General features: G+C 56.9%; 1 protein-coding gene across 3 annotated transcripts in view; it reads left to right on the top strand.

Moving 5' to 3' along the window:
• Positions 1-25365, top strand: part of OSBPL1A (oxysterol binding protein like 1A) — a 107390-nt gene that overhangs the window by 30510 nt on the left and 51515 nt on the right. For 2 of the 3 annotated variants that reach the window (XM_079784237.1, XM_079784236.1), the window contains exons 14-15: positions 3408-3489; positions 10749-10855. In XM_079784237.1, coding sequence (XP_079640363.1) covers positions 3408-3489; positions 10749-10855 — 189 coding nt within the window. Of the gene's footprint in view, positions 1-3407; positions 3490-10748; positions 10856-16074; positions 16223-25365 lie in introns of those variants that run through there. The other variant, XM_079784238.1, reaches the window with a different exon arrangement.

The raw sequence follows: 25365 nt of genomic DNA, 5'->3' as shown, positions 1-25365 counted from the left end.
GAGAGGAGTGGGGTGCTGGCTGCTTCCTCGGAGGAGCGTCCTCGGTCTGCGACCATGCAGTTCGGTGTGTAAAGTGACGCAGTCATGTTTATACAGTAAACGGCTCGATTGGATGTCTTCAGCCGGATGAGTCTGACACACGTCCCGCCCGCCAGGCAGCCGTCCTTGGGGATGGAGAGGCTCTTCTCCCTCGCAGAGCCCATGCTCCTGCCCGACGGTGCTCCTGCCCCCACGGTGCCCCTGCCCAATGGTGCTCCTGCCCGACGGTGCTCCTGCCCAATGGTGCCCCTGCCCCTGCCCAATGGTGCCCCTGCCCAATGGTGCTCCTGCCCGACGGTGCTCCTGCCCAATGGTGCCCCTGCCCCTGCCCAATGGTGCCCCTGCCCAATGGTGCTCCTGCCCGACGGTGCTCCTGCCCGACGGTGCTCCTGCCCAATGGTGCCCCTGCCCCTGCCCAATGGTGCCCCTGCCCAATGGTGCTCCTGCCCAACGGTGCCCCTGCCCAACGGTGCCCCTGCCCCCACGGTGCCCCTGCCCAATGGTGCCCCTGCCCCCACGGTGCCCCTGCCCAATGGTGCCCCTGCCCAATGGTGCCCCTGCCCCCACGGTGCCCCTGCCCCCACGGTGCCCCTGCCCCTGCCCAACGGTGCTCCTGCCCCCACGGTGCCCCTGCCCCTGCCCAATGGTGCTCCTGCCCGACGGTGCCCCTGCCCCCACGGTGCCCCTGCCCAACGGTGCCCCTGCCCCCACGGTGCCCCTGCCCAATGGTGCCCCTGCCCCCACGGTGCCCCTGCCCCTGCCCAATGGTGCTCCTGCCCGACGCTGCCCCTGCCCCCACGGTGCCCCTGCCCAATGGTGCTCCTGCCCAATGGTGCCCCTGCCCAATGGTGCCCCTGCCCCCACGGTGCCCCTGCCCCCACGGTGCCCCTGCCCCTGCCCAATGGTGCTCCTGCCCGACGCTGCCCCTGCCCCCACGGTGCCCCTGCCCCCATGGTGCCCCTGAGGCAGCGTCCGTGTTGCCTGTTCCCGAGGGTTAGTCAGCGGAGTCTCTTGTCTGCGCCCTTTGGTGCCGACCTCACGCGCCGCCTGTGTCCGTCATCTGCTGCCTTGGACGGAGTGGCAGCGGCTGCTCCTGGCTGCTCACCCACAGGTGGAGGTCCTCGCCCAGCCAGAAGGAAGGACTCCTCCCGCTCTGTCCCACCTCCCGGAGGCCCCTCCTGGGGACAGGTGGTAAGCTGGCCTGTAGGGCAGGGACCATAAAGTGGTCATCGTCAGCTCAGTCAAAGCCAACAGCTGGCACCTGGGTGAGCGGAGGGCGGAGCAGGAGGCCTGGCTGTGGGTGGGGCTCACTGCTCCCCTGGCCCCGTGGGCCCATGTCCGTGAATCCGTGTCCGTGTATCCGTGTCACAGGCCCTGGTCCATGGGTCTATGTCCGTGGGTCCGTGGGTCTGTGTCTGTGTGTCCGTGTGCCCGTGTCCGTGTGTCCGTGTCCACAGGCCACGGTTTGTGGGTGCGGTGCTGGTGCTGTGCTCTGTGTCCGGAGGATGTGGCTTTCAGGTACGCCACGCCCGGTGTTGGAACACGGCTCCTTGGGGGCCCCTGGCTGTGGAACCAATAGGAATTAAAACCTAAAAGCAGTGCCGTAGTCGCCACCCGGTGAACAGCTTGGACGGCGAAAATGAGGCTCCACGCTGGGCTCTCAGAGCGCACAGGCCTTAGCTTCGTAAACGGTTCTCGGGCTTCAGAACGGAACCGACAGCCGCGGAGAAGAAATGGCAGTGGAGATCGCTCTGCCCCACTCGCCCCTTCCTTCCTTTTCCGTGTCAGTCACATGGCACTGGTCGCTGATGGCAGGGCCCCCTGGTCCCACCCGGACCCGAGTGCGTGGAGGAGACCCCCGCCAGCTGGTCTGGAGCCGGTTGTCATCAGGAATGTCATTGGCGTCCGGTGGACGGCGAGGGGAGGCGGAGAGAGGCAGGTGTCGAGGACGACACGTGGGAGTGGCTCTGGTCCTGGGTCGGCGCCTCGGGGACCAGCGTGCTTACCCGGGTTCGCCGTCTGCAAGTGAGGCCAGTTCTCGCTTTAGTGCGCCTCGCTCTCCCACGGAAGGAAAGCGGACGCTGACCTCGGTGTGCCCGGAGCGGGGGAGGTCGGAGCGAAGAAGGCGTGGTTTCCGTGTGGTCGCAGCGCAGGCCTCAGCCCCCAGATCCACTTGACTCCTCCCCCCCCGCATTCGCCCCGTGAGATACCATTCGCCCCGTGAGAGATTGCCCAGCTAACCACGGCACGTCGGAGGGGTTTCGATGGGCCGTGTGGGAGGCTCTCTCAGAACAAGAGAATTTTACGTTGTTAGAACTCAAAACAGAGTCATGCAGACTTCTGAGAGGACACCCACCACCCGTCACTCATGTGCTCCAGCTGACCCCTCCGTGGCTGAGCTGAGCAGCGCTGGCTTCCCCAGGGAAAAGGCCGGGTGTCCCCGGGGCTCACAGATCCAGTTGGGGGGTCACGAGGCCAGTGGTTGGCGTGGAGATGAGCAGGGCAAAGGCGGGGAGAGCCATGAAGGGGAAGTTCTTCTCCCCGCACAGTGGGCTCTAATGAGGCCAAGGCTCTCGGCACAGACGTGTTCACTCCCATAACCACCCACCACACAGCCACCGCTTTCTCGCTTAGTCTCCCCTCTTTAAAGGGAAACCATAAATAAAATTACCTCTGAAGTCACATTGTTCACAAAATGGGCGGATTTATCTGATCGCTCATTTTGGACTCCAGATACACACTCAGGCGGATACAGTATCACGGGGGCGCTCTGCCTGCATGGCTGTTTGGACCTGGAAACGGAGACCTTTTGCGTGACGGGAAGGGTTCTGTCTGTCATTGACGTCACCTCCTTGTCATAAGCTTCTTGCTGAGAGCGTGTCCTTAGCGTGTCTGACTCTGTGGGGGCGGCCGCAGTTAGCTCGCTGAGTGGCTCAGCGTGTGATTCCAAGTGCTGGCACCATCTGGACTTTTTAATAGTTTCAAAGACACAGTCAGGGATGCATTGGGTAATTTCTCGATGGACTTAAGCCCATTAGCAGTGGTGCCGAGTTAGGCACCGGCCGCCTTGGACGTGCGTGGGGGTGGGGGTGGGAGCAGCGAGTGCCTCGTCCGTGTCCACACAGCAGGTGCTGACTGTGCTTGGAGTTTAGAAACTCCTTGCTTCTGTTCCTCAGTAGTGATTGGCTGTTACATCCAGGCCGGAGCGCCGTAGTCCCTCGCCGTTTGCTCTCTGTCAGGACATGTGTGAGTTCTAGTGTATCAACCTGTGAACTGAACGTTTGGACGGAACATCAGAACATCTGTAAATAGAAGTTTTTAATGGCTCATGTTCACTTTGTCTCTTTCTGTTTGTTTTTCTTTCCCAGAAAGCGCAGGCATGCCGGCAGCGCCTCGATGGGGAACTCTCCAGCTTTCTCCAGATGATGAAGGAGTGTGACGTGGCTAAAGGTAAAAACCACCAAAAACCAAAGACCGGCCCTAACGCCAGCCCCCGCCTCTCACACAGCCTTTCTCCTAGACGTTGGCCTCGGCAGTTCTGCTGACTGTATATTCAGATAATTTTTGGTTGTGAAGTCAGTTCTCCGTTTGATAAAACCATTTTGAAGTTTTAAGAGGGCTATTTAAAATTTTTCCTTATGGAGGAGGCTTGCCCTTTAGGTTAAAATGTTTTTATTCTTTTAAGAAAAAGAAAAACAGAGTCAAAGTTACCATCTTGGGGCTGGAAATCCACTTCGGCTGTGTGGTTGGCATCCTGCGTGTGGAGCTGCCGTGAGGGTCCTGGCGTGGCCCTTGCTCTGCCCCCCACGGCTCTGCCCCCCCACGGGCTCTGCCCCCCCACGGGCTCTGCCCCCCACGGCTCTGCCCCCCACGGCTCTGCCTGAAGAGCCGTTTCCCCCTGTGAGCGAGGCCGGCGGTCTCCAGGGCTGGGCCTTCGATTCTGCGAGTGCATGAGCTTGTCTGCTGATGGCGGCCCGCCTTCACCTTCCGTGTCTTCCCTCTCTGCTAGTTATGAATTATTGGGGGTTGACTACAGATACTTCAGAAACACAACCCTATGTGAAATGCCGTGTCAGAGCCAACACCACAATGCGAGTTGGAGGTGTCACTGGACTTCGTACCTGAAGGAACTGCTTCTTAGACTGACGGTGCGGTCTCTAGCGTGTGATTGCTTCCGTTCTCCGAGGTGCTTACTAGCGATCCGTGTTCAGCATGAACTGGTGTCCCTCTGAGCTCCCAGGCTCCGTGTACGTGCCCGAGACGGTGAGGAGAGGTCACCATTAGAGGAACTGGTGTGGACGCTCCGTCTCCAGTTGCGCCTCGGGCGTCCCTCTAGCCCCACAGAATTGGTTATGCCAGCAGGGACCACGGTGGGAAGACAGCGGTTAGGACATGGATGGCGAATTGCGCTGGAATAGTGTGTGAGTGCTGTCCATCCGCGGTGGACTTCAAGAAGTCATCGCAGCTTTATTCGCTAGAATTCACACGGCTATAATTCACCCCTGCAGGGTCTGTAGTGTGTGCGTAGAGTTATGCTCAGACCATCAGCCAGCAGTGGGCTCTTAAAACACCATCTTTGCCAAGAACCATCCAAGGCAAGAAGAGATATAGCAACATTTAAAAGATGTAGCCCTAGCTGGTTTGGCTCAGTGGATAGAGCATCGGCCTGAGGACTGAAGGGTCCCAGGATCGATTCCGGTCAAGGGCATGTGCCCGGGTGGCGGGCTTGATCCCCAGTGGGGGGTGTGCAGGAAGCAGCCGATCCATGATTCTCTCTTCATTGATGTTTCTATCTCTATCCCTTTCCCTTCCTCTCTGAATTCAGTAGAAAAAAAAATTAGAAAAAAATGTAGGACCACAGTGAGATGAAATATAAAGATTAATTCCCTTAACTTGCACCAAAGAAAAGAATCACATCAGAACTGCAATCCAATCAAGTTTTTGGTAAACCTGAGTCCGCTCTCCTGGCTCGGATTCTCTGTGCGCACCTCTCACCGCAACGGCGTGCCTGGTGTGGCCCTCGCGGTGACACGCTCAGACCTCGGAGACACTGCGTTCTGTGCCGCCTCCGGGAACTCGAGACGTTTGCCTGTGACCTCAGCCTGGTCCACGCCCCGCAGTCGCCTTACAAACAGGACGGTGCAGCAGCAGGCCTCCTCCCGGGAACACGCGTGAACGGGTGAGGGCGGTGGTGCTGGAAGCCCCGCCCCCTGCTCCACGCGCCTCAAGATGCAAAACTACAATGTGAGTGGACAGAGTCCAGATGTCAGGGTCGAAATGGCTAACATTTTAGAGAAAAACTGTTTGAACGCTAAGACTCGGTCCCTGCTTCCTCGCTTAGACGGCTGCCGTTACCGTTACCGTCAGCTCTCCCACCTCAGCCCGCCCGCTTCCCCCAAGCCCGCCGCCCCCCCCCCATTCCCCCTCCCGCCAGGAGGGAGCGAGTCAGAGGCTTTCAGGAACGCTTCCAGCCGGGTTCTGTGAAATGCTGCGTGTTGCTTGGAGGTTAATTTTAGAAAGATGCTTTTTGGGTCGTACTTTTTCTGTTGAAAAAACCTTCTGTGGGTCCTGGCAGCAGAGAATAAAACGCAGCTCCCTCCTGCGTTCGAGGACTGGGAGCCTCACGGCCCGGCTTTCCAGCTTCCTGTCACTGCTCTTGCCCGGGGCCCTGTGGGCCCTGTGGACCAAACGCCCGTCTCTGTCCGAAGCGTCCTCCGAAAGGCTCCTTCCTCATCCTCGTGAGTGGCCCGCGCCTGCTTCCCGGGATGGAGCCGACGGGCTCTGGTCGCACGGCCGCTGGAGGGTCCCAGGAGGCAGCGTTGCAGCCTCTGCCCGTCTCTGCCCACAGCCTGGCAGCCTCTGCCCGTCTGCCCACAGCCTGGCAGCCTCTGCCCGTCTCTGCCCATAGCCTGGCAGCCTCTGCCCGTCTCTGCCCACAGCCTGGCAGCCTCTGCCCGTCTCTGCCCACAGCCTGGCAGCCTCTGCCCGTCTCTGCCCACAGCCTGGCAGCCTCTGCCCGTCTCTGCCCATAGCCTGGCAGCCTCTGCCCGTCTCTGCCCACAGCCTGGCAGCCTCTGCCCGTCTCTGCCCATAGCCTGGCTGCGGAAAAGCCAGAACCACCCAGCAGTGCAGCCCGGGGGCTTCCTGAGGCGGGCAGCCCTCTGTCCTCCAGACGCCCCCCTTGCGCCCTCAGGAACACCACGTCTGCGTGTGGGGCATTTACACGTGACCACACGCTTCATCGCCGAAGGGTTGTGGGGATTGGATCTGGGTGGACGCATGTTCATGTTGTTAATCCTGTGGCTGCATGCTGCTGAGCTATACTCCACGTGCCCCTCACGCACACGTCACTGCACGCTAACAGTATGGAAGTGCGTCCCTGGTTAGAAAGCAGGATCACTTCGCTCTAACGGAGACCTCGCGGGAGAGGCACCTCCTTCCCTTACAGCCTTTCATCAGGCCCCGGGGCTTCAGGCAGCCCAGTCCCCGAATCCGCCCTTCCCACCCTCCCCCTCCCCGCCTTGCCACACGGTCTCCCGCAGGGCCCACTGCAGCGGCCCCCGGACGGGCCCAGATCCCCCGCCGCCTCAGCCCTGCGGGGATCCTTCTAGAACACAGTGGCCGCTGTCCTCTTTGCGGAACACCCACTCGCTCACAGGTCTCGCTTAGACGGAGGCCAAGCCGAGCTGAGGACCACCAGCCCTGCCCATCCCTTCCCTCTGCCCCTGCCGGCTCCGTCCCCCAGGGAGACCCTGGCCTCGCCCAGACCTGGAGGCGTGGGGTCTCTTCCCACCGCACCATTAGGTCTCTGATGTCTCTGCGCGTTCCCTCCCCGCATCCTGCCCGGCGCTAAGCAGGCCACAGCGTTCTCCGTGAGGACAGCCACGGCTCTGGGCTGGCCATCTGCCCGGCTTCACCTTCCTCTGCTTGCTCCGGAATGTTCCAGGCCACAGCGTTCTCCGTGAGGACAGCCACGGCTCTGGGCTGGCCATCTGCCCGGCTTCACCTTCCTCTGCTTGCTCCGGAATGTTCCAGGCCACAGCGTTCTCCGTGAGGACAGCCACGGCTCTGGGCTGGCCATCTGCCCGCTTCACCTTCCTCTGCTTGCTCCCGGAGTGATGCTCCCGGAATGTTCCAGGGTGTGGCTGGGGGGTGGTCCTGGGGAAGCTTCTGAACATGAAGAGTTACTTCCAGGCTCAGGGAGAGGAAACGTCTGGAACAAAGTCTGGAGGCCTGTTTCTAGGAAAAGAGACCTTCGCAGGAAGCGCGCCCGCGGGAACCGGCGAGGTTGCGAAGTGAGGTTACGCGGGGCCAAGTAGCTTTTCCACGTCGGAGCCCGGGAGCGGCCGGTGCCAGGGCGAGTTTGTTCCCATAACAAGCACCTCCTTCATCGTTACCCAGATGGAAGTTACAGGGCGTCATGGCAACGGCGGATCGGGAGCTTTTTATGCGTCTCGGAAGAGAAGTTTTTCACATCGGATCTCCTTGCATCTTTCCTGAGTTCAAAAATAATTTTCGTATAAAAAATAACACGTTTCCTCAAAAGTAGCTGTCCACTTTTTTACAGTCGCCAAACACGGGAGCCAGCCATCCGTTCACTTACACTTACTCATTACCGCTTCATCTCTGAACATTAATTGACTAAAACATGTTTGCAGTGACCCCCGGGGTAACTTGTCTAGAAGCTTAGCCGTTTAGTCTCTGTATAAACCACACGCAGACATCCTTCTGTAAGAAATGTGCCGTGGGACCCTCCCCCTGGGCACCGCAGATCCACCGGCTCCTACACCAAACGACCGGGCAAGTGAATATCAACCTCAGAATCCCATTTAAACACCAGGTTGCCAGAGAAATGAGGTAACTTTTGAGTCTGTTTGGACAGAAGAACTGGACACTCTCAATGGATTCTTACAGAAACTTAATGTATATTTCTTGGGATGTCTTTGAAACAAGCCTGCAGGATCACTTCTGTTTAGAGCAGTGGTTCTCCACCTTCCTAATGCCACAACCCTTTAATACAGCTCCTCATGTTGTGGTGACCCCCAACCATAACATTATTTTCGTTGCTACTTCATAACTGTCATTTTGATACTGTTACGAATCGTAATGTAAATATCTATGTTTTCCGATGGTCTTAGGCGACCCTGCTAGCGGTTCTCAACCTGTGGGTCTTGTGTTTACCGATGGGTCTTACCTAAGACCATCGGTAAACACAGATATTTACATTACGATTCATAACAGTAGCAAAATTACAGTTATGAAGTAGCAACGAAAATAATGTTATGGCTGGGGGTCACCACAACATGAGGAACTGTATTAAAGGGTTGCGGCATTAGGAAGGTTGAGAACCACTGGTTTAGAGACTTGTGTTCTTAAACATGTATTTTGACAGTTAATATTTGCTTTAAGCTAATCAGTGTGTGTCTGAAGTGTGAAATATCTAAAACACAGACACACCCGGAGATGATGTAGCCTGGGACGGTCCTTAATGCAGGAATGACATCCACGAGGCCACGCCTCCACGTCCCAGCACGTGCGCCGTGAGGGGAGAATCACCGGATTACACCCTCCCCCCGCCCCCCACCGAGTGGGGAGCAGAGGCTGGGTTTTCCCGCACCTCCCTCCCCAGCCGCAGCGCTGACCCGTCTGCGGAGGGACTGTTCCCGTCGGATGGAACCCAGCACATGGGACCCGCATCTGCTGTGTAGAGCCACGTACGGGAGAAATCTCACGTGTGCACCACAGGTTCCCAGTGAACAATAAAGCGTGGAAAGTCGGTTTCTCTTAGAATGTAGTCGTTTTCAACAGGGAGCTGTGGAGGATGGCGAACGCGAGGACACTGTTCCTAAGATGAAGAATAGGTCCAGTGTCGTTTGGCCTTTGTATCCGGATACGAGGGAATGCTTGTTCGTCCCTCACTCCCTCTGACCGCTTCCTGCTGGTGCCCACTTCCGCCTTCGGAGTTTTCTTTGCTCAAATAAATCATATTTTTATAGAAAATTTAGAAAATAAAAAATCTAGATGCACACTATTCACAGTGTTATCACGTGGAAAACATGGTCAGAGATAATCCGTTATATGTTCTTGTAGGTTTCGTTTATTTTTATTTCTTATTTGAAACTTTCTGTTTCTTGATTGGGGAGCCACTGTTTCGTGTCCTAACCAATTGAAATTGCTGGTGTTTGGGCGGCTTCTGCTCGCTGGCCTTGCTTGCTTGCTTTTCAGAACAGCATTCTAAGTGAAGCTATTGAAATACAAAGGATGCCGCTAATGTCATTGTCTTTTTCCTTTTATTTTTTTTATGAAAAGCTTCCTCAATGTTACGATTTTTATTTGATGGAAGAGACACATTTAAAGGACCCTAATGCACAATGGACATAAATTCCAAACGGCTTTAACTAAGCTGTGTCCCTGCCTTAATCCCGAGAGGAAATGGCGTGTGCTTTGACGTGATGGGTGTGCATTCTGTCTCGGTGTTTCTGTTCTCTGTGATGGTAAATGGGGTAAGGTTAACGATAAATGGTTCAGAGTTTCTTCAGGACACCTGGGGAAATCGCTCCCACGGCCTTTCTGTGTCTGAGGGGGACTGGGTCCAGGACCTCCTTGGGTACCAAAACCTGCAGATGCTCAAGTCCGTTGCATAAAACGGCATAGTATTTGCAGTAACCTGCCCTGATCCTGTGCACCTTAAATCTTCTCTGGTTCCTTACGGTACCTGAAGTAAGTAAATGCTACCTGAGGGGTTGCTACACGGTATCGTCCAGGGAACAGTGAGGAGGAGGAAGTCTGTACACGTGGGCTTAACACAGTCCATGCCAGCAGCAACATGCATTTCTGTTCTGAATGGTCTCCATCTGCACTTGGTGGCTCTCAGGTGTGGCACCTGGGGATATGGGGCCACAGCACTGCCAGTTCTTCCTTCCCAAACAAACTCTCTAAGAAATACGAAACTCTGTAGGATCAAACCCACTAAAAGGCCCCGAAACTCTACAGGGGCACAGTTTTGAGAGTGAGAAGACCTGCTTCTGCCAAACGTTGGTCCAAATAAGAACTAGAGGAGCCCTGGCTGGTGTGGCTCAGTGGATAGAGCATCAGCCTGTGGACTGAAGGGTCCCAGGTTCGATTCCAGTCAGGGTACATGCCTGGGTTGTGGGCTTGATCCCCAGTGGGGGGCGTGCAGGAAGCAGCCAATCAGTGATTCTCTCTTTATTGATATTTCTATCTCTCTCTCCCTCTCCCTGCCTCTTTGAAATCAATACAAATGTATTAAAAAAGAACCAGAGGAAGTTGGGTTAATGCCACCGTCAGGTACGTTAGCCAGCCTGCCAGCTGCGGGTGATTTCCATGTGTCTAGTGGTTGCGTTGAGGGATAGTCCTGGAGCATCAGACACGGAGATGGGATGTGTAACCAGTGCCCTCAGCCCCTCTGGGCGGCCGCTGCTCTTGAACACGGTTGTTACGCACCTGCCAGCGCGCGTCCAGCCTGGCTCTTCCTGCAGGACATCCTCCTTCCCAGGCCAGGGCCGCCCTCCCTCTCCATGCACGGCGGTCCCTGCGTGCGCAGCTGCTGGCTGATGCCCACGGACTGGATGTCTGCTCTGTTCGAGGGCGGGAAGACAACACGGAGCTGGAGGCTGTAAGAATGTCTGTGGTCAGAGCTGACGCGGATGACTGACTATCCCGCTCACAGGGTGTGTGTTTATTTCCAGAGATGCTGCCGTCATTTCTTCAGAAAGTCGACGTCGTCTCCGAGGCTTCGAGGGAGACCTGTGCGGCGCTGAGCGATTGCCTCACGCTCCTCACCAAGCAGGAAGGGGTAGGTCCCGCGGAGCCGCGTTCCCCAGCAGTTGTTGGGCGTCACCTACTGGCCGTCCGCCCAGTGAGTCATTGCTTTCAGACGTGCACAGGTAGGAGCCACGGTGCTGACAGGACACGCGCCGTCATTCTTCGCCAGCTCAGTCAGCTACCTGTTTGCATTTTGTAAGAGATTATTTGAGCCATGTGAGTGACATGTTGTCCCAATTATGCCCCAGTTAATTGCTTATCTGTCTAGACTCTGGGACAAACGCAGGTGACCAGGAGTCAGCAATAACGGCCCATCTCCTGGTGCTTCAATGTCTAGACAGCTGAGCCGAACCGGAACACAGGACACACAAGACAGAATGAGTATGCAATCACACAAGGTTTATTTACCTATTCCTAGTGGGTCCTAGGCTCCATCCAGCAAGGGCCACCTGGCGATGCACACTGCAGGACGGACGACGAAAACAGAGACAGGCAGGCGGCCGCAGTTGGTTCAGGCTCACACAGCAGAGCAATCAGGGGCTTGTCTCTCGGAGCGACGTGGAGTCCTCCTCTTATCAGGCAGGAGACCTCAACTGAAGATGGTCCCGGGGTTATATAGACCGTGGTAAACAACTTGTGCTTTATCATTGTGGGCCAGATGGTGTGCCTTATGCTGGGAGCAGGGTGTTTATACTTTAAGGGCTCAGAGCTTTTACATCAAGATAGTGGGGTGTTCATTAATTTTGGAAGTTACAGAGTATTGGGGGTTTCCATACAGCAAACATTTCACACAATAATTATTTCATACATTAGAGGGGTTACATTATTATAACACATGTGCCATGGAAGAGGATCTCACACGCTCCAGAACTCATTCATTCTTCATTAGGCAGGACGATTCCAAAACAATTCCTGTTCACACCATCCAGGTCATGGATAGAGCCGTGTTTGTTAACAAGCGTGTTTTCAAGTCCTACTTCCAGTGGAATGTTCCAGTAAGAGGGTTAGGAAGACATTCTAGAAACCAAGGCCTTTATGTGAAAACTATCTGACACTTTAATTTACCCGAGTGAACGGAACTCAGTGGGTGAAGTGCATACTGGATTCATTCTAACATTTTCTTGATGACAGTTATTTTAAATGTTTGACATTTATTTTTTTTAATTATTTATTTTAGGGGGGGCGAAGAGAGAGAGCGGGCAGGAAAACGAGTTTGTTGTTGCACTTACTTACGCATTCATGGGTTGATTCTTTATGTGCCTGGACCTGGATTGAACCATCCACCTCGGCACATGGGACGACGCTGTGACCACCTGAGCTACCCAGCCAGGCCTCACATTTGTTTCTGAAGCTGAATTTTTAAGCTTAACCCAGAAGTGCCTGCAGGGACAGTGCTCACAGGACTCTGTGTTTTGACTAAATGGCCCAGTCCTGCTGGTACTTTTTTTTTTTTTTTTGAAGATCCAATACATATATGTTTAATTATTTTAAATTGTATTGGGGTGACATTAGTCAACACAAACATACAGGTTTCATGTGTGAACTACTAATTTGCAACGTCTGTATAGAGGACCATGTGCCCACCTCCCAAGGTCAAATCTGTTCCCTCATTCTAGGACCCCTTCCTTCCCCATTCCCCCCCCCCCCCCGCCCCCGGCAGCCACCACACTGCTGTTTGTGTCCATAACTTTCAGTTCCATATTCCACACGTGAGTGAAATCATGTAGTTCTTTGCTAAGACTTTTTGAATTCTCTTTTGTTCCTTAGTGTTTGTTTTTTTAATTTGCCAAATTTTTATTGAGTTCAAAATAGCCATAACTTCTTTAGAATTTTTAATTGTAGTTGACATATTAGTTTCAGTTTCAGGTGCACAACATCCTGATTCAGCATTTGTGTACCTCACGGTGTCATTATCACACCATCTGTCACCAAACAAAATTAACTACAGTATTATTAGCTCTTTTCTCTGTGGCTCCTTATGGTGTTTTGTTGTGTTTTTTTAAAAATTCTCTCTGGTTTTTAGATTGACTGTGTGCCTGCCTCTAGCCATGGAATACTGATCCCTTCTGATTTACCTTTTGAATCTCCTATTTATTAAAACAAGAACCAGATAACCAAACTTGGTCAAGTGACGTCCGCAGGCAGAGTCCTCTGGCGTGTGAGAGCCTGGGGGTTTCCCGGGAGCCTCGGCCGATGTGTCAGTGGCACGTGGGTGTCGCTGGCGTGTTAGGGATGCTGCGACGTGACCCAGGTCCCGCAGTCTCACACGGCCTCTACGTACAGAGGCGTGACTGGGCATATTTTACTTGTCAGTGACGCTGCCTGGGTTGGAAAAAAAGCTGGAATAAAGCAAGCTGTCAAGTTTGTGAGGGATGTGCTGACGGGAAACTACCAGATGTTTTAGGGGGAGGACGTGGGAAACGTACTAGGACGTTGCGGGGTTTTCTCTAACCTGGTGTCCAAGGGGCTGGGAACGGGGCTCCTGGATCAGCTCTGTTCTGTGTTCCCCTCAGCGGAAGGGGGTCACGGCGGGTAAATGTCAGACAGACGCCACTGGGCCCCCGTCTCCTCTGTGGCCGAGCTCCCTCCATGTTCGTCAGACCTGCTTTTCCGGGTAGGGACTTGCCTCCTTAAAGCTGGCGTGGGCTCTCGGTGAGATGTTTATACTCCCACGTCGTCTCCTCCCTGCCGAAGCGTGCCGCCAGATTGTGATGGGAATCTGGTGCTGCGTGGGGCAGACTCGGGCCACGTCAGGGCCTGCGGCGGGGCTGCGGGCGGACGGATGCTGTCTTTGAGGAGAATTCCTGCTTCGAGTGGACTTGCAGGAAACGTCCTGGCTGCTGGTACCACTCGCTCGCTGTGCTGGTCACAGTCCTTGAGCCATTGTCCCTGATCTCTTCCATCCCAATGTGAACGCCTTCCCGGCCTGGCTTCGGCCTCTCGTCTCTACGGGTCTTCTCCCCTTCCGCTCTGAGCGAAACTTGGTTAAGCGTTAGGCAACCATTGCCAGGCTGCCCCGCCCGCCGTGCCCTCGCCCCGTGTCTGTCTGTCTCTCCTCCTGGAGTCTCTGCTCTCGTCCATTCTGCTCGAAACCAGCCCCTCTCTCCCTGAGCTTCTGGCCCCTTCCCAGTTCCACTTAAAGAAGGTCCTTTCTGTTGTTACTTCTGGACTCCTCGGCTAGTGCACTGAGCCCCTTCCAGCCAGGGCTTACTGCCGAGTCAGGACAGCTCTGAACGACCTTGCCTGTCCTTGGCGGGCGCTGCCTGCCGCTCCTGCTGTGCAGAAGCCTTCTCTGTGGCCGCAGATGCTACGCCCAGAGCTGCTCTTCCTCACAGCAGCTCCCGCAGCCTCCTCTGAAGCACCTTCCCCGCCCGAGCCCTGACTCTTCGCATCCCTGAGTTCGGGTGTGTGTGTGGGGGGGGCCTTCCCCTCAGCCTTCTTCCCCGAAGGCTCACCGCTCCAGCCGGCATCCGTGGTGGCTCAGGTGCCCGCCTCAGACCTGTCCTGAGCACGAGCCCGTGTGCCAGTGCCTGGGGAGCATGTGCACGTGGCTGTGTCAGGTGTTTCCAGCCACGGCATCGCAGCCGAGGAACTCGGGGGGTTACCACCTTTAGTCTCTCAAGCCACCAACATGAGCTGTCTGGGGTTCATCCTTCCTTCTCATCACCCCGTCGTTCTTCCCGTATCTCAGTGTCTGCCTCCCTTCCCTCCCTCCCCACACAGGGCCCCCAGGGCCACTCTGTGGGGTGAGGTCGCAGGCGGGCTGCGGCATGCCTGCCCCGTCCCTCACCCAGGGTCCCCCTTCCAACTGGGTGAGATTCGCTCCTGTTCCGGGAGCTCCCTGCTACTGTAGCTCTTATCGGTGTAACATGGTAACATGGTAACATGGTGTGGTCCTGCTCTCTTCCCTGAGCCAAGCAGCACTGCCTCTGAGTGACGGCTGTTGTACTTGGCACGATGTTGTACTTGGCACGTGGTGGACAGCTAGGGTTTGGGTGATGTACATGAACGTACAAAGGAAAGACTAAAAGGCTTTGCGTCAGACCAGCCAACGCTGCCTTCTTGACCTTGAACAAACGGAAGATGTTTGGGAATTCCATCTCCAAATCGGAGACTCTTTCCCAGAGCGCCCCAGCCAGCCCGAACCGCAGGCGCATGCGTGCTGGTTGTGGCGCGGTTGCTGCCCGGCACCACTTTATACCTGGATCCCGCCTCCCGCTTTCAGGGCGCAGGGAGACTGAGCGAGGGCTCCTCTCAGTACCAAGTAAGACTTTCTGAAATATGCTGTTTACTCTTTAAAAAGAGACAGCAAACCGGGTTCGCAGGCGCGGGGCGCCTTATGGCTTTCGCATTTCCTCAGGACCCTGCCTCGGGCCTCCTGGTCTTGGCCCGGGGCCCGCACCCCGCACCCCGCTGCGGGAGGGAGCTCACCTGGGAGCTGCCAGCAGGTACTCAGTTTTGTTCCGTGTGACTCGTTCCGGAAGGTCGAGGGCAGCTTTGTAGCATTAGAAAGGCTGAAGCTACTGTTGGGACAGAAAGTCCGCGCCTCGCTGTCCACCGGGATTGCCACAGCCCCAACCTCCCGAGGCGCAGTGTGTGGCGTTTCCTGCCTCTGGCAAGTGTGTACCCCCAAGCCTGGCCGCAATGAACCCGTCTGTTCCCGAGGCAGGGTTCCCAGGGCAGGTGAAGGCCGCTCTTCTTCCTCCTGTCCCAGTGGTGGCCCAGAAAGTACCCGGAACTGAGTGGAGGTCAGCGCGGCCTTCATGGACCAAGTGTCCCTTATCCCGGAGGTGGGGGCGCCGGGAGGTGGGGGCGCGGGGAGAGGGTTCCCGCTTCCCCGGGGCGGGCGGCATTTAAAAGTTGCAGGGCCGGCGTCTCCAGCAGAGGGCTCAGCGCGCCGCCTGGACCCGCGGCCTCTGCGGGATGCACGGAGCGCGGGTAGCGTTTCCTGCCTGCCTCCCCCCAGTTCCCTGCCTGCTCCCCCCAATTCCCGGAGCCGCCCGCTAGCGTCTCTGCCCCCGGCAGGTCCAACCCGCGCCTCCCGGACGCAGGGGGAGGCGGGAGGAGGGGCCGGAGGACCAGCAGCCGCGCCGCTGCAGGCCGTGCCCGCGCCCGAGCTCCGCGCCCAGAGGCGGCCCTGCGGCCCAGGCCGGGACCTCGGGGCCGAGTCAGCGCTCAGCGGGGCAGGGCCGCCTCCGCTGACCTCGCCCGGCCGGGGCGGGCCGGCTGCACGAAGGTGACTTAGGGGACCTTGCGGGGCCACCCTGGGTGCGCCCGGCCGGCTGCAGGGAGGCGGAGAGCAGGCCGAGCGCATTCGGCGGCGGAGCCGGCGCCGGCGGAGGAGCACGGGCGGAGCGGATCCCGGATCCCGGATCCCCGATCCCCAGACCCGGCCCAGGTGGGTGGGCGTGCGGGGCGCAGGCTCGGAGGGCGGGGGAGCCGGGCAGGGAGCGGGGGTGAGGGGGTGGGTGTGGGGGCGGGGGGGCGGCGACCTGGGGCTGCGAGTAGATCCGGGAACAGTTGGAGGCAAGTGCGGCCGCCGGGCTGCGGGGGGCGGGGAGCAGGGAGGGTGCGGGGAGCGGGGACCCTGCCCACGGTCTCCCTGCGGCTCCCGGTCCCGGTCCCCGCGGGCAGCCCCGGGGACGCCCCTTCACCTGAGCGCGGGGAGCAGGGCGGGCAGCGGGCGGGGTGAAGGGCACGGGGTAACCTTCCCAGGGGGTGCCCGTCCGGCCTCGCGGACAGTGGCGGGGCCTCGCGCTCGCGGTGGAGCAGCCTCTGAAGGTCCCGGGAAACGCGCGGGGGGGGGGGGGGGGGCGCTCCCGACTTTGTTTTGCTGGAGGATGTTTATGACTCACAGGCGGCCTTTGTAGCCGAACCCGAACCCGAACCCTCTGGTGTTTCTCTGGGTTGGAGGGGTAGGGGTGGGGGGAGGAGGGCGAGACGCCGGGGAGCAGGCGCCTGGTCCCTCTGAACTGCGGACAGATGGAAAGTTTCTGGGTGTGAAGGGTCTGAGGACAGACGGGAGGGAGGCGGTCGGAGGCAGACAGGGGGAAGCTTTTCTTCGGGGACCTCGCTGCTCCGCTGGGCTGTCTCCCAAAAGGGAAAAATGCTGGAAATGCGCGTTGGCGGAGTCACGTGAGGCGGGGCGCTGGGAACCTGAATGTAAATGTCTCCGGTCTGAGGTCTGAGGACACCGGGTCGCTCCGCCCCCGGAGCGGTGGCCTTGGCGAGGGCCTCCCTGTGCGTGCCCAGGGGCGCGCTGTCCCGGGGCTGACCGCAGGCCCGGAGCCTGGAGGCAGGTTTAGGGGAGTCTTAGATGGGAAGGGACCCCGTGACCTCTCCCCTGCAGATTGGGGGAACGCACAGGCTCCTTGGGTTCCCATGATAAAGGCGAAGGCCTGTGACTGTCCAGGCGGAGTGTGCACACCAGGGACGTGCACCTGCTGCTCAGAGGAGCCAGGACGTGACTGTGCACGGTCAGCGGGTGAGGCTGGGTAAAGGGACCGGCGCCTCTGGCACTCAGGTCATGGCGTGTGTCAGCTCCTGAGGATTGTGAGGAAACCCTGATCCCTTTCAGAGGTAGAAATGTAGACTTTCTACTGCGTCTGCATTATTCAACACACATTCCCACGTTGCTAACTTGTATATGTCATCCAGAAATATACAGATTAATTTTGGAAACAGCTAGGACGCTAGTTAAATAAAGATGATGTAAAATGAAGCTGGGTTTTATTTTTATTTTATTATTTATTCATTTTTTTAGATTTCTTTATTGATTATGGTGTTACGTATGTGTCCTTAGTCCCCTATTATCCCCCTACCCCTCTCCTCATGCCCTCACCCCCTGTTGTCTGTGTCCATTGGTTAGGCCCATATGCATGCATACGAGTCCTTTGGTTGATCTCTCCCCCTTACCCCCACCCTCCCCTACATTCCCTCTGAGGTTTAATGGTCTGATCGATGTTTCTCTGTCTCTGGATCTATTTTTGTTCATCAGTTTATGTTGTTCATTATATTCCATAAATGAGTGTGATCATGTGATATTTATCTTTCTCTGCCTGGCTTATTTCACTAGCATAATGCTCTCCAGATCCATCCATGTTGCAAATGGTAGGAGTTCCTTCCTTTTTACAGCAGCGTAGTATTCCATTGTGTAGATGTGCCACAGTTTTCTAATCCACTCATCCGCTGATGGGCACTTAGGCTGTTTCCAAATCTTAGCTATGGTGAATTGTGCTGCTATGAACATAGAGGTGCAGATATCCTTTCTGATTGATGTTTCCAGTTTCTTGGGATATATTCCTAGGAGTGGGATCACTGGGTCAAATGGGAGTTCCATTTTTAATTTTTTGAGGAAACACCATACTGTTCTCCACAGTGGCTGCACCAGTCTGCATTCCCACCAGCAGTGCACGAGGGTTCCTTTTTCTTCACATCCTCTCCAGCACTTGTCGTTTGTTGATTTGTTGATGGGAGCCATTCTGACAGGTGTGAGATGGTACCTCATTGTCGTTTTGATTTGCATCTCTCGGATGATCAGTGACTTTGAGCATGTTTTCATATGCCTCTTGGCCTTCCTTCTGTCTTCTTTCGAAAAGTATCTATTTAGGTCCGTTGCCCATTTTTTGATTGGGTTGTTTATCTTCCTTTTGTTGAGTTGTATGAGTTCCCTGTAAATGTTGGAGATTAAACCCTTATCGGTGATGAAGCTGGTTTTTATTTTGATAACTTTTGTGGCATTTTGAACAAAAAATACGTAAGGTTTTCATTAGCAGTGTGTGTGTGCGTGTGTGTGTGTGTGTGTGTGTGTGTGTGGCTTCACATGCTCCACGTGACCCAGGATCTATCCTGGTAAGTTTGTAGCAACGGTACTGAGGCTGTAGTGGGCGGGGGGGGGGGGGGATTGTTTCGTTCCCACCACGTTCCTCTCAGGCAGTGGTCGGCAAACCACGGCTCTCGAGCCACATGCAGCTCTTTGGCCCCTTGAGTTTTTAGCAAAGGCCAGCTGAGGAGTACCCTAATTAAGTTAATAACAATGTACCTACCTATATAGTTTAAGTTTAAAAAATTTGGCTCTCGAAATTTCAATCGTTGTCCTGTTGATATTTGGCTCTGTTGACTAACGAGTTTGCCGACCACTGCTCTCAGGGAGCCGGGAGCTGAGGCGTTGAGAGTGAGTTGCAGGCAGATACACGTTTCCTCCTCCCGCCTGCCGGTGTTAGGCCTGTGCCTCCTGTGCGTTCCTGTGGCGGGCACCGTAGGTGGCATCTGTCGCTACGCCACTTTCCTGTGGGGGGTCCGGGGGGCCTCTGAGCGTTTTGTCCTCATTCAGTGTGCACTGATGCCCGCCTTGGGAGGCCCTGCTGTGCCTGCCTGCCTCGCTAACGGGGGGGGGGGGGGGGGGGTCGCCGTGGGAGCCAGGTGGCCCAGGCCCGGAGAAGCCCAGCACACCCTCGGAGCTGGGAGGGCCTAGCTAGCGGTCCTCAGGGCGGAACGCGGGGTGTCCGGCTGGAGGAGCTGGGAGGGCCTAGCGGGTGGTCCTCAGGGCGGAACGCAGGGTGTCCGGCTGGAGGAGCAGCAGCAGGGTCTTCTTGAAAGACTGTCAGCCTGAGGAGTCGGGATCTTAACGGGCAGGTAGACTCCGGGAGACGCAGTCAGCGGAGACTTAATCGGATTTGCTCCCTGTGAGGGGGAGGGGCATGGCCGGAATTCCAGGAGAAGGCGCGGGGCAGCCCTCGCAAGGCGAGGATGTGAGATGCTGGAGGGACTGGGGGGCAGGAGGGAGGAGGTGGGGCGTCACCCATGACCCAGGTGTGGGCCCGAGTCCCTGGTGAAGGTGACGGAAGAGGTGGTAAAGGGGGTGGGGAGAGTGGCTCCCCTTTGGACATGATGACACCCACGTCGGGGTGTCCCATTGCAGTGTGGGCACCACTGGTTTGGGGAGTCACCTGAACAAACGGGGGGTGAAGGAGGCAGGAACACCCCCAGGAGCAGGGCGGCTGGAAAGGGCTGGGATGAGGATGGATCCACATTCGAAGTCAGTCGCAGCCGTGGAGGCGGGGCCTGGGAGGGAGGCAGGAGGAGAGGCCGAGACGGAGGCCAGGGGTCAGCGGCCAGGGGTCGCGAGGGGAGCTGACCGGGGTTACGGGTGGGCAGCCAGCGGTCAGTGCCGTTTGCACGCAGGATGCGGAGAAGCCAGATTGCAGCAGGCGAGGAGAGCGTGGGAAGTGAGAGCAGAAGAGGGAAGCTGGCTCCGGCCTCTGTGGAGGGCACGTTGGTCCTGCCTCTCAGTCCTCCCACCGCCTGGTTGCTGACGCAGCAGGCGGCCGGGCGGGCGGTCAGGACAGAGCTGCCTGGAGCTGAGGGGTCCCGGGGGGGGGGGGCGTGCGGGCAGTCAGGACAGAGCTGCCTGGAGCTGAGGGGTCCGGGGGGGGGGGTGGGCGGTCAGGACAGAGCTGCCTGGAGCTGAGGGGTCTGGGGGGCGGGCGGGTGGTCAGGACAGAGCTGCCAGGAGCTGAGGGGTCCGGGCTCACCCTGGTTTTCAAGGACAGCATGCTTCTGGCTCTAGCGATTCGCTGTCGGGAATGATACTTAGTAAATACCATTCATCAGATGAACAGAGTTCCCGTTTGTCCTTATGTTGTTGATAAAGTTTTTTTTTTTTTTTTTTTTATCGTGAAAGGGGTGTTGAGTTTTATCACATGTTCTTTCTGCGTCTATTAAGCTTTTTAAAAAATTGCTCCGGTGCCCAGTGACACGTTCGCGTGCGCAGCCACCCCTGCCCCTGAGCAGACCCCCTCGGGCGGCCGTGTTTCTGTGCCGTCCTGCTTGGTTTGGTTTCTGGGGGTTTAGCGTCTGTTCATGGGGACGGACTTCCTCCAGTTCCGTGTGAAGGCGGCATGGCCCCGGGACAGGCCGGCAGCATCCCTCCTCATTCTTTTGTGTCCATTTCCACAAGGTCTGTATTTCCAGGGATTTGTTTTTTCACTCAAGTTTTGAAATGTAAAGATGTTCACGATATTTTAAAAACAATCTTCGCAACGTACGCTGGATCTGTAGTTAGGTGTGCTTTACCTAACCTTCACCCTTTTCCCCGAGGACTTACTGGGAAGTTCCACAGAAACCCCTCTCTCTAAAGCGAGGCTCATTGAGCTTTGGTGGCTGTTTTTGGAAGAGCCGTCTTTAGCTTTCTGCTGACTTTTTCTTTTAAGTTCGTCGTTATTGTTATCTCTGTCGCTTTCTAGTTCATGCTTCCGAGGACCTGCCCGTGTCTTATCCTTTGTCTCTTGAAAGAGGATCATGTGCTCAAACGTGTCTTTTCCAGAATTCAGATTTTTAGTTCCAGTTTCGTAACTTAGCGAACAACCCCCGCCAGCGCTGCCCATGACTTCCTGCCAGGCGTTCACAGCGGGTGTCCTGGACACTCTCGGGACAAGGCCTCTGCGTGGCTGATGGGCCTGCCCGCCTGGGGTTAACACTCCTGAGGCTGGGAAGGTGTGGCGCTCACATATTTCTCTTACCCAGCTCGTCCTTGTTCCCATTGCTTGGCATTTTAAAAATATGTATATTTTTATTGATTTCAGAGAGGAAGGGAGAGGGAGAGAGAGAGAAGCATCAATGATGAGAGAATCATGGATCGGCTGCCTCCTGCACGCCCCACACTGGGTGGAGCCCACAACCCGGGCCTGTGCCCTGACCGGGAATTGAACCCTGACCTTCTGGTTCCTAGGGGATGCTCAACCACTGAGCCACGCCGGCCGGCCACTGCTTGGTATTTTCATCGTCTTTTCCTTCTCCCACCTGCTGCGCCACCCTCCTGCTTCCCCCTCACCCTCACGGCTTCTTTCCTCTCCCCGATCCTTGGCTGGTGCAGAAGACGGATCCTCTCTTCCCTCCTCCCCCGTTGTCCTGCTTCCCAGGTTTCTGGCCCCTCCCGATCCTTGGAGGGTTTCCGTGGTCCGACCCACGCATTCCACTGGCTAGAACTGTGGCTCCAGCCCCCGCGAGGAGACGGGTGAGTTGCGTCCGATTCTCCTCCGATTCTCAGAGGGGCACCTGTTCACCCGGGCAGGATCTTTGCTGCTCCTCGTACAGCCCAGCGCCGTCCGGGAGAACGCGGGGAGCGCTGGGCAGGGGGCATGGGTGGTCCGGTGCCGGCCTGCGTCGTCGGGAGCCCAAGGGTTGGGCTCCAGGCCAGGGACCCTTTCCTGCTCAGTGACACCGGCCACGTGGCCCCAGACTCACGCTCCCGTGGGACACAGGGCTAGTGACAGCCCTCCCTCTCCTGCTCGAGCTGCCCCAGGGCTCACAGGAGATCGGGACACACTGTCCGTTTCTACAGGTGCGTTTCCTGGGCTTTATTTTCAGAAAAGTATCGTGAGAGGGTTTTGTGCTCAATCCGGGCAGAGCGAAGCGGAGGAAACGTGGTCTGTGGCGTGGGGTCAGAAGCCCCCGACATGAGAGCTGTGGGTGGGGCGGGCGTGGCAGGCTCCGCTCTGCTCAGGGGCTGAGCCAGGCCCCGAGGCACCCTCCTCCCCAGAAGGGAGCAGCTCACAGCCTCCCAGAGGGCTCGGGGGGCATCCGGCAGACACCCCGGTGCCTGGCCCTTTGCCAGTGATCTGCTGCTGCCGGGGCTCGGCCTCCTGCGCTTACTTGAGGCACCGCCTTGCCTTTTAGTGATGTTTCTTGGGGAGACTCTTGTTCTGGGTTTTAACAGTGAATAGAAATTAAGCTCGTGCATGTGTTTAGTCTCAGTTCTCCCTGTGACAAAAGGATTTAATCCCGAGTGCTGTCTTTGCTCACCTGTACTCTGCCTTGTGCGTGGACTCGTGCTCACAGCCCCGAATCACAGGCTCGGCCATCGATGGGAGCACCTGGCCTGGTCGTCTTCATTTCGCGGCTCAGGTGGGCACTAGTCCATCCACGGCAAAAGGACAGGCACCGCCTCACCCAGGCGCCTGCACGGACACGAGTGAGCTCTCCTCCGTCACTGAGGGGGGGGGGGAGGCTGGGAGGGGCAGTGCCGCCGAGTGCATGCCGCTGGGAGGGGACGTGGCGCTAACCCAGCGTCGGCCGCGTTCAGAGCTGGAGAGCACCCTGTGTCACAGGGCCTGGACGGGGGACGGACCCGGGACAGAGCCGGCCATCTCGGTCAGAGCGCTGGGCCCAGAGAAGCGCGCCTCAGTCTGACACAGGATGCCTCCTGGGGACACGAGCGACGGCCAGCGTCCTGCCTTCCGGCTGCCCTGGCCCCGGGCCAGGCTCGCAGCGACAGGCGTGCGTCTGCTGCGGCCGCTGCGGCAGAGGTCACGTTTCTGGGTGACACGGGTTTGAACCATTTCTCTACCCTTTTCAGTTTAGTCCTCAAATGGAACTAGACTCCCAGAATGCCACAGTCTGAGCCGTGTTTTCTTGGTTTTCTGGGAAGTGGCCCTCAGGTGTGAATTCGAATTACACCCTCGTTTTAGGGCGGGCCATTGAAAACGTTGCGTTTGATGACATTACTGATTGTTTTGCTCCCAAATACCTGCATTTCCCCATGTACCACCGTGAGGAGTGAGAGCGAAGGGCAAAGGGGATTTGTTTGCCCTAATGAACTGATATTTTTTCCTTGTGGACAATTGAAAGGGCATAATTCTATTTCTCACTCCGTTGGCCTTAAGGGAATCCATGCCAGGGGGTGCGGCTCGTCCGTCCGCAGCACCTGCGTGGGCTGTCACGTCGCGGTCCTGCCTGGAGCGTGCACACGGTTCTGTGCTCGTACCACCTTTCCAGGAGGCAGCCGCTGGCGGGCAGCGTTCCCGTGGCGTGGCGGAGGGTCCCGTGCCCCCGCGTGGCTTCAGGGAGGGTAATTCTATTTTGGGAATTTCCTGGAGTGGCATCACACAGTACATTTTCTGTGTGACTCTTCGATCTCATTAAGCATGATGCCTTCAGGCTTCATCTGTGTTGTAGCATGTGTCGGAATCACTTTCCTTTTAAGGCTGAATAACACAGTTCGTGGCATGTCTGCACCCCGTGCTGTGTACGCATCATCCGTCGGCTGTTGTGAATAGTGCTGCTAGGAACACGCATGTGCGACTCTCTCTGCGTGTCTGCTTTCAGTTCTTAGAGCTGTGCTCTCCGTGGAACTGCTGAGTCACGTGGGGATCTTGTTGTTGGTTTTTGAGGGCTCAGCATAGTTTCCCCAGTGGCTGCGTCCGTTCACATTCCCTCCAGCAGGCACCGTGTTCCAGATTCTCGCATCCTCGCCAGCACTTGTCATTTCTGTGTGTGTGTGTGTGTGTGTGTGTGTGTGTTGTTTTTGCAGTGGCCGTCCTGACGGGTGTGCGGTGTGGAGAAACGTGTTCAGAAGTAGAGGGTCACTCTTTCTGTCCAAATGCTGCCCCAGGGCTGCCCGACGGCCTTTTACAGGGACCCCCGCTGCCTCGAGCAGTGACTTCCTGCCACTTCTCCAGCCGCTCAGGAAGGTTCTCCGACCCCCTCCCCTCCACGGGTGAGAACCGCGGCACCATCTTCCTCTACTTTCGGTACCAAATGTTGGTTTGCGTTGTCTTTTGAGAGGTAATTAATTATGTAGTTGAAAATTTTTTCTTGTCTGAACGGGAAAATGGAGATATGGCTGAGTCGCCACAGACACAGAACAAGAGTCAAGGACAGTAAAGAGCTGAGAGAGGCCAACCTGCGAGGACCTGTACGTGGGCTAATAAGGGAACTAGGTCACTCACAGCCAGAGAGCGATTACCTGAGCGTTAAAGCCGATAGGAATTTGACGTGTTCTGTAATGAAGTTATTCGTTGAGACTTAGCCATACAGAGTACAGAATTTCTAGAAACAATGAAATCAAAGGAAAATTCTAAAAACAAGATGGAAACTTGGGAAAATATAATCACAAAATTATAACAGGAAATTGGAGGCCACCTGGCTTTCTTCCATTTGCAGACATCCCCCTCCAGCTTTGGACTGTGAACAAAGAGGCCCTTATCCTGTGAACATACAGACATGTGAGCGCCTAGGCCGTGAGCTGGGAGACCGAGTCAGCCTGGTGAGCACCGGCGCGGTCACGTGCTGGTTACGTGAGCCTGGGAGGTCATGTGGTAGGAATGCTTGTTTCCTCATCCTAACACCACGCCCACAGGACGTGGGAGGAGGGTGTGGGCCATATTCCCAGTGCTTGTGGGAGCACCTGGCCGGCGGTAAGCTACCTGGGTACTGGCCCGCCCTCCTGCTGCTGTTCCCGTCACGAGTTGCCTCCGGAGAACGGCCAGCGTGGAGCTACACTGGGCAGAGGGTCCCCCTTTCTGATGCCGCTGCTGCGTCTGCGCTGGCATCACAGAGAAGAGCTCCCTCGTGGCAGCCCTCAGCTTTTAGAGCGACAGTCACCCCTCTGCCCAGCCAGCCCCTCCGGTTCCTCCAGCTGTCACCGAGTCCGAGCCTCCCAGCTCTCCCTCCTCCCGGCTCCCCCTCTCCTCCCAGCTCCCCCTCTCCTCCCAGCTCTCCTCTCCTCCCAGGCCTCCCCCTCCTCCCAGGCCTCCCCCTCCT

This window comes from Cnephaeus nilssonii (genome assembly GCF_951640355.1).
Source record: "Cnephaeus nilssonii genome assembly, chromosome: 11".
Taxonomy (NCBI): Eukaryota; Metazoa; Chordata; class Mammalia; order Chiroptera; family Vespertilionidae; genus Cnephaeus; species Cnephaeus nilssonii.
This window is presented reverse-complemented; position numbering and strand designations above follow the sequence as displayed.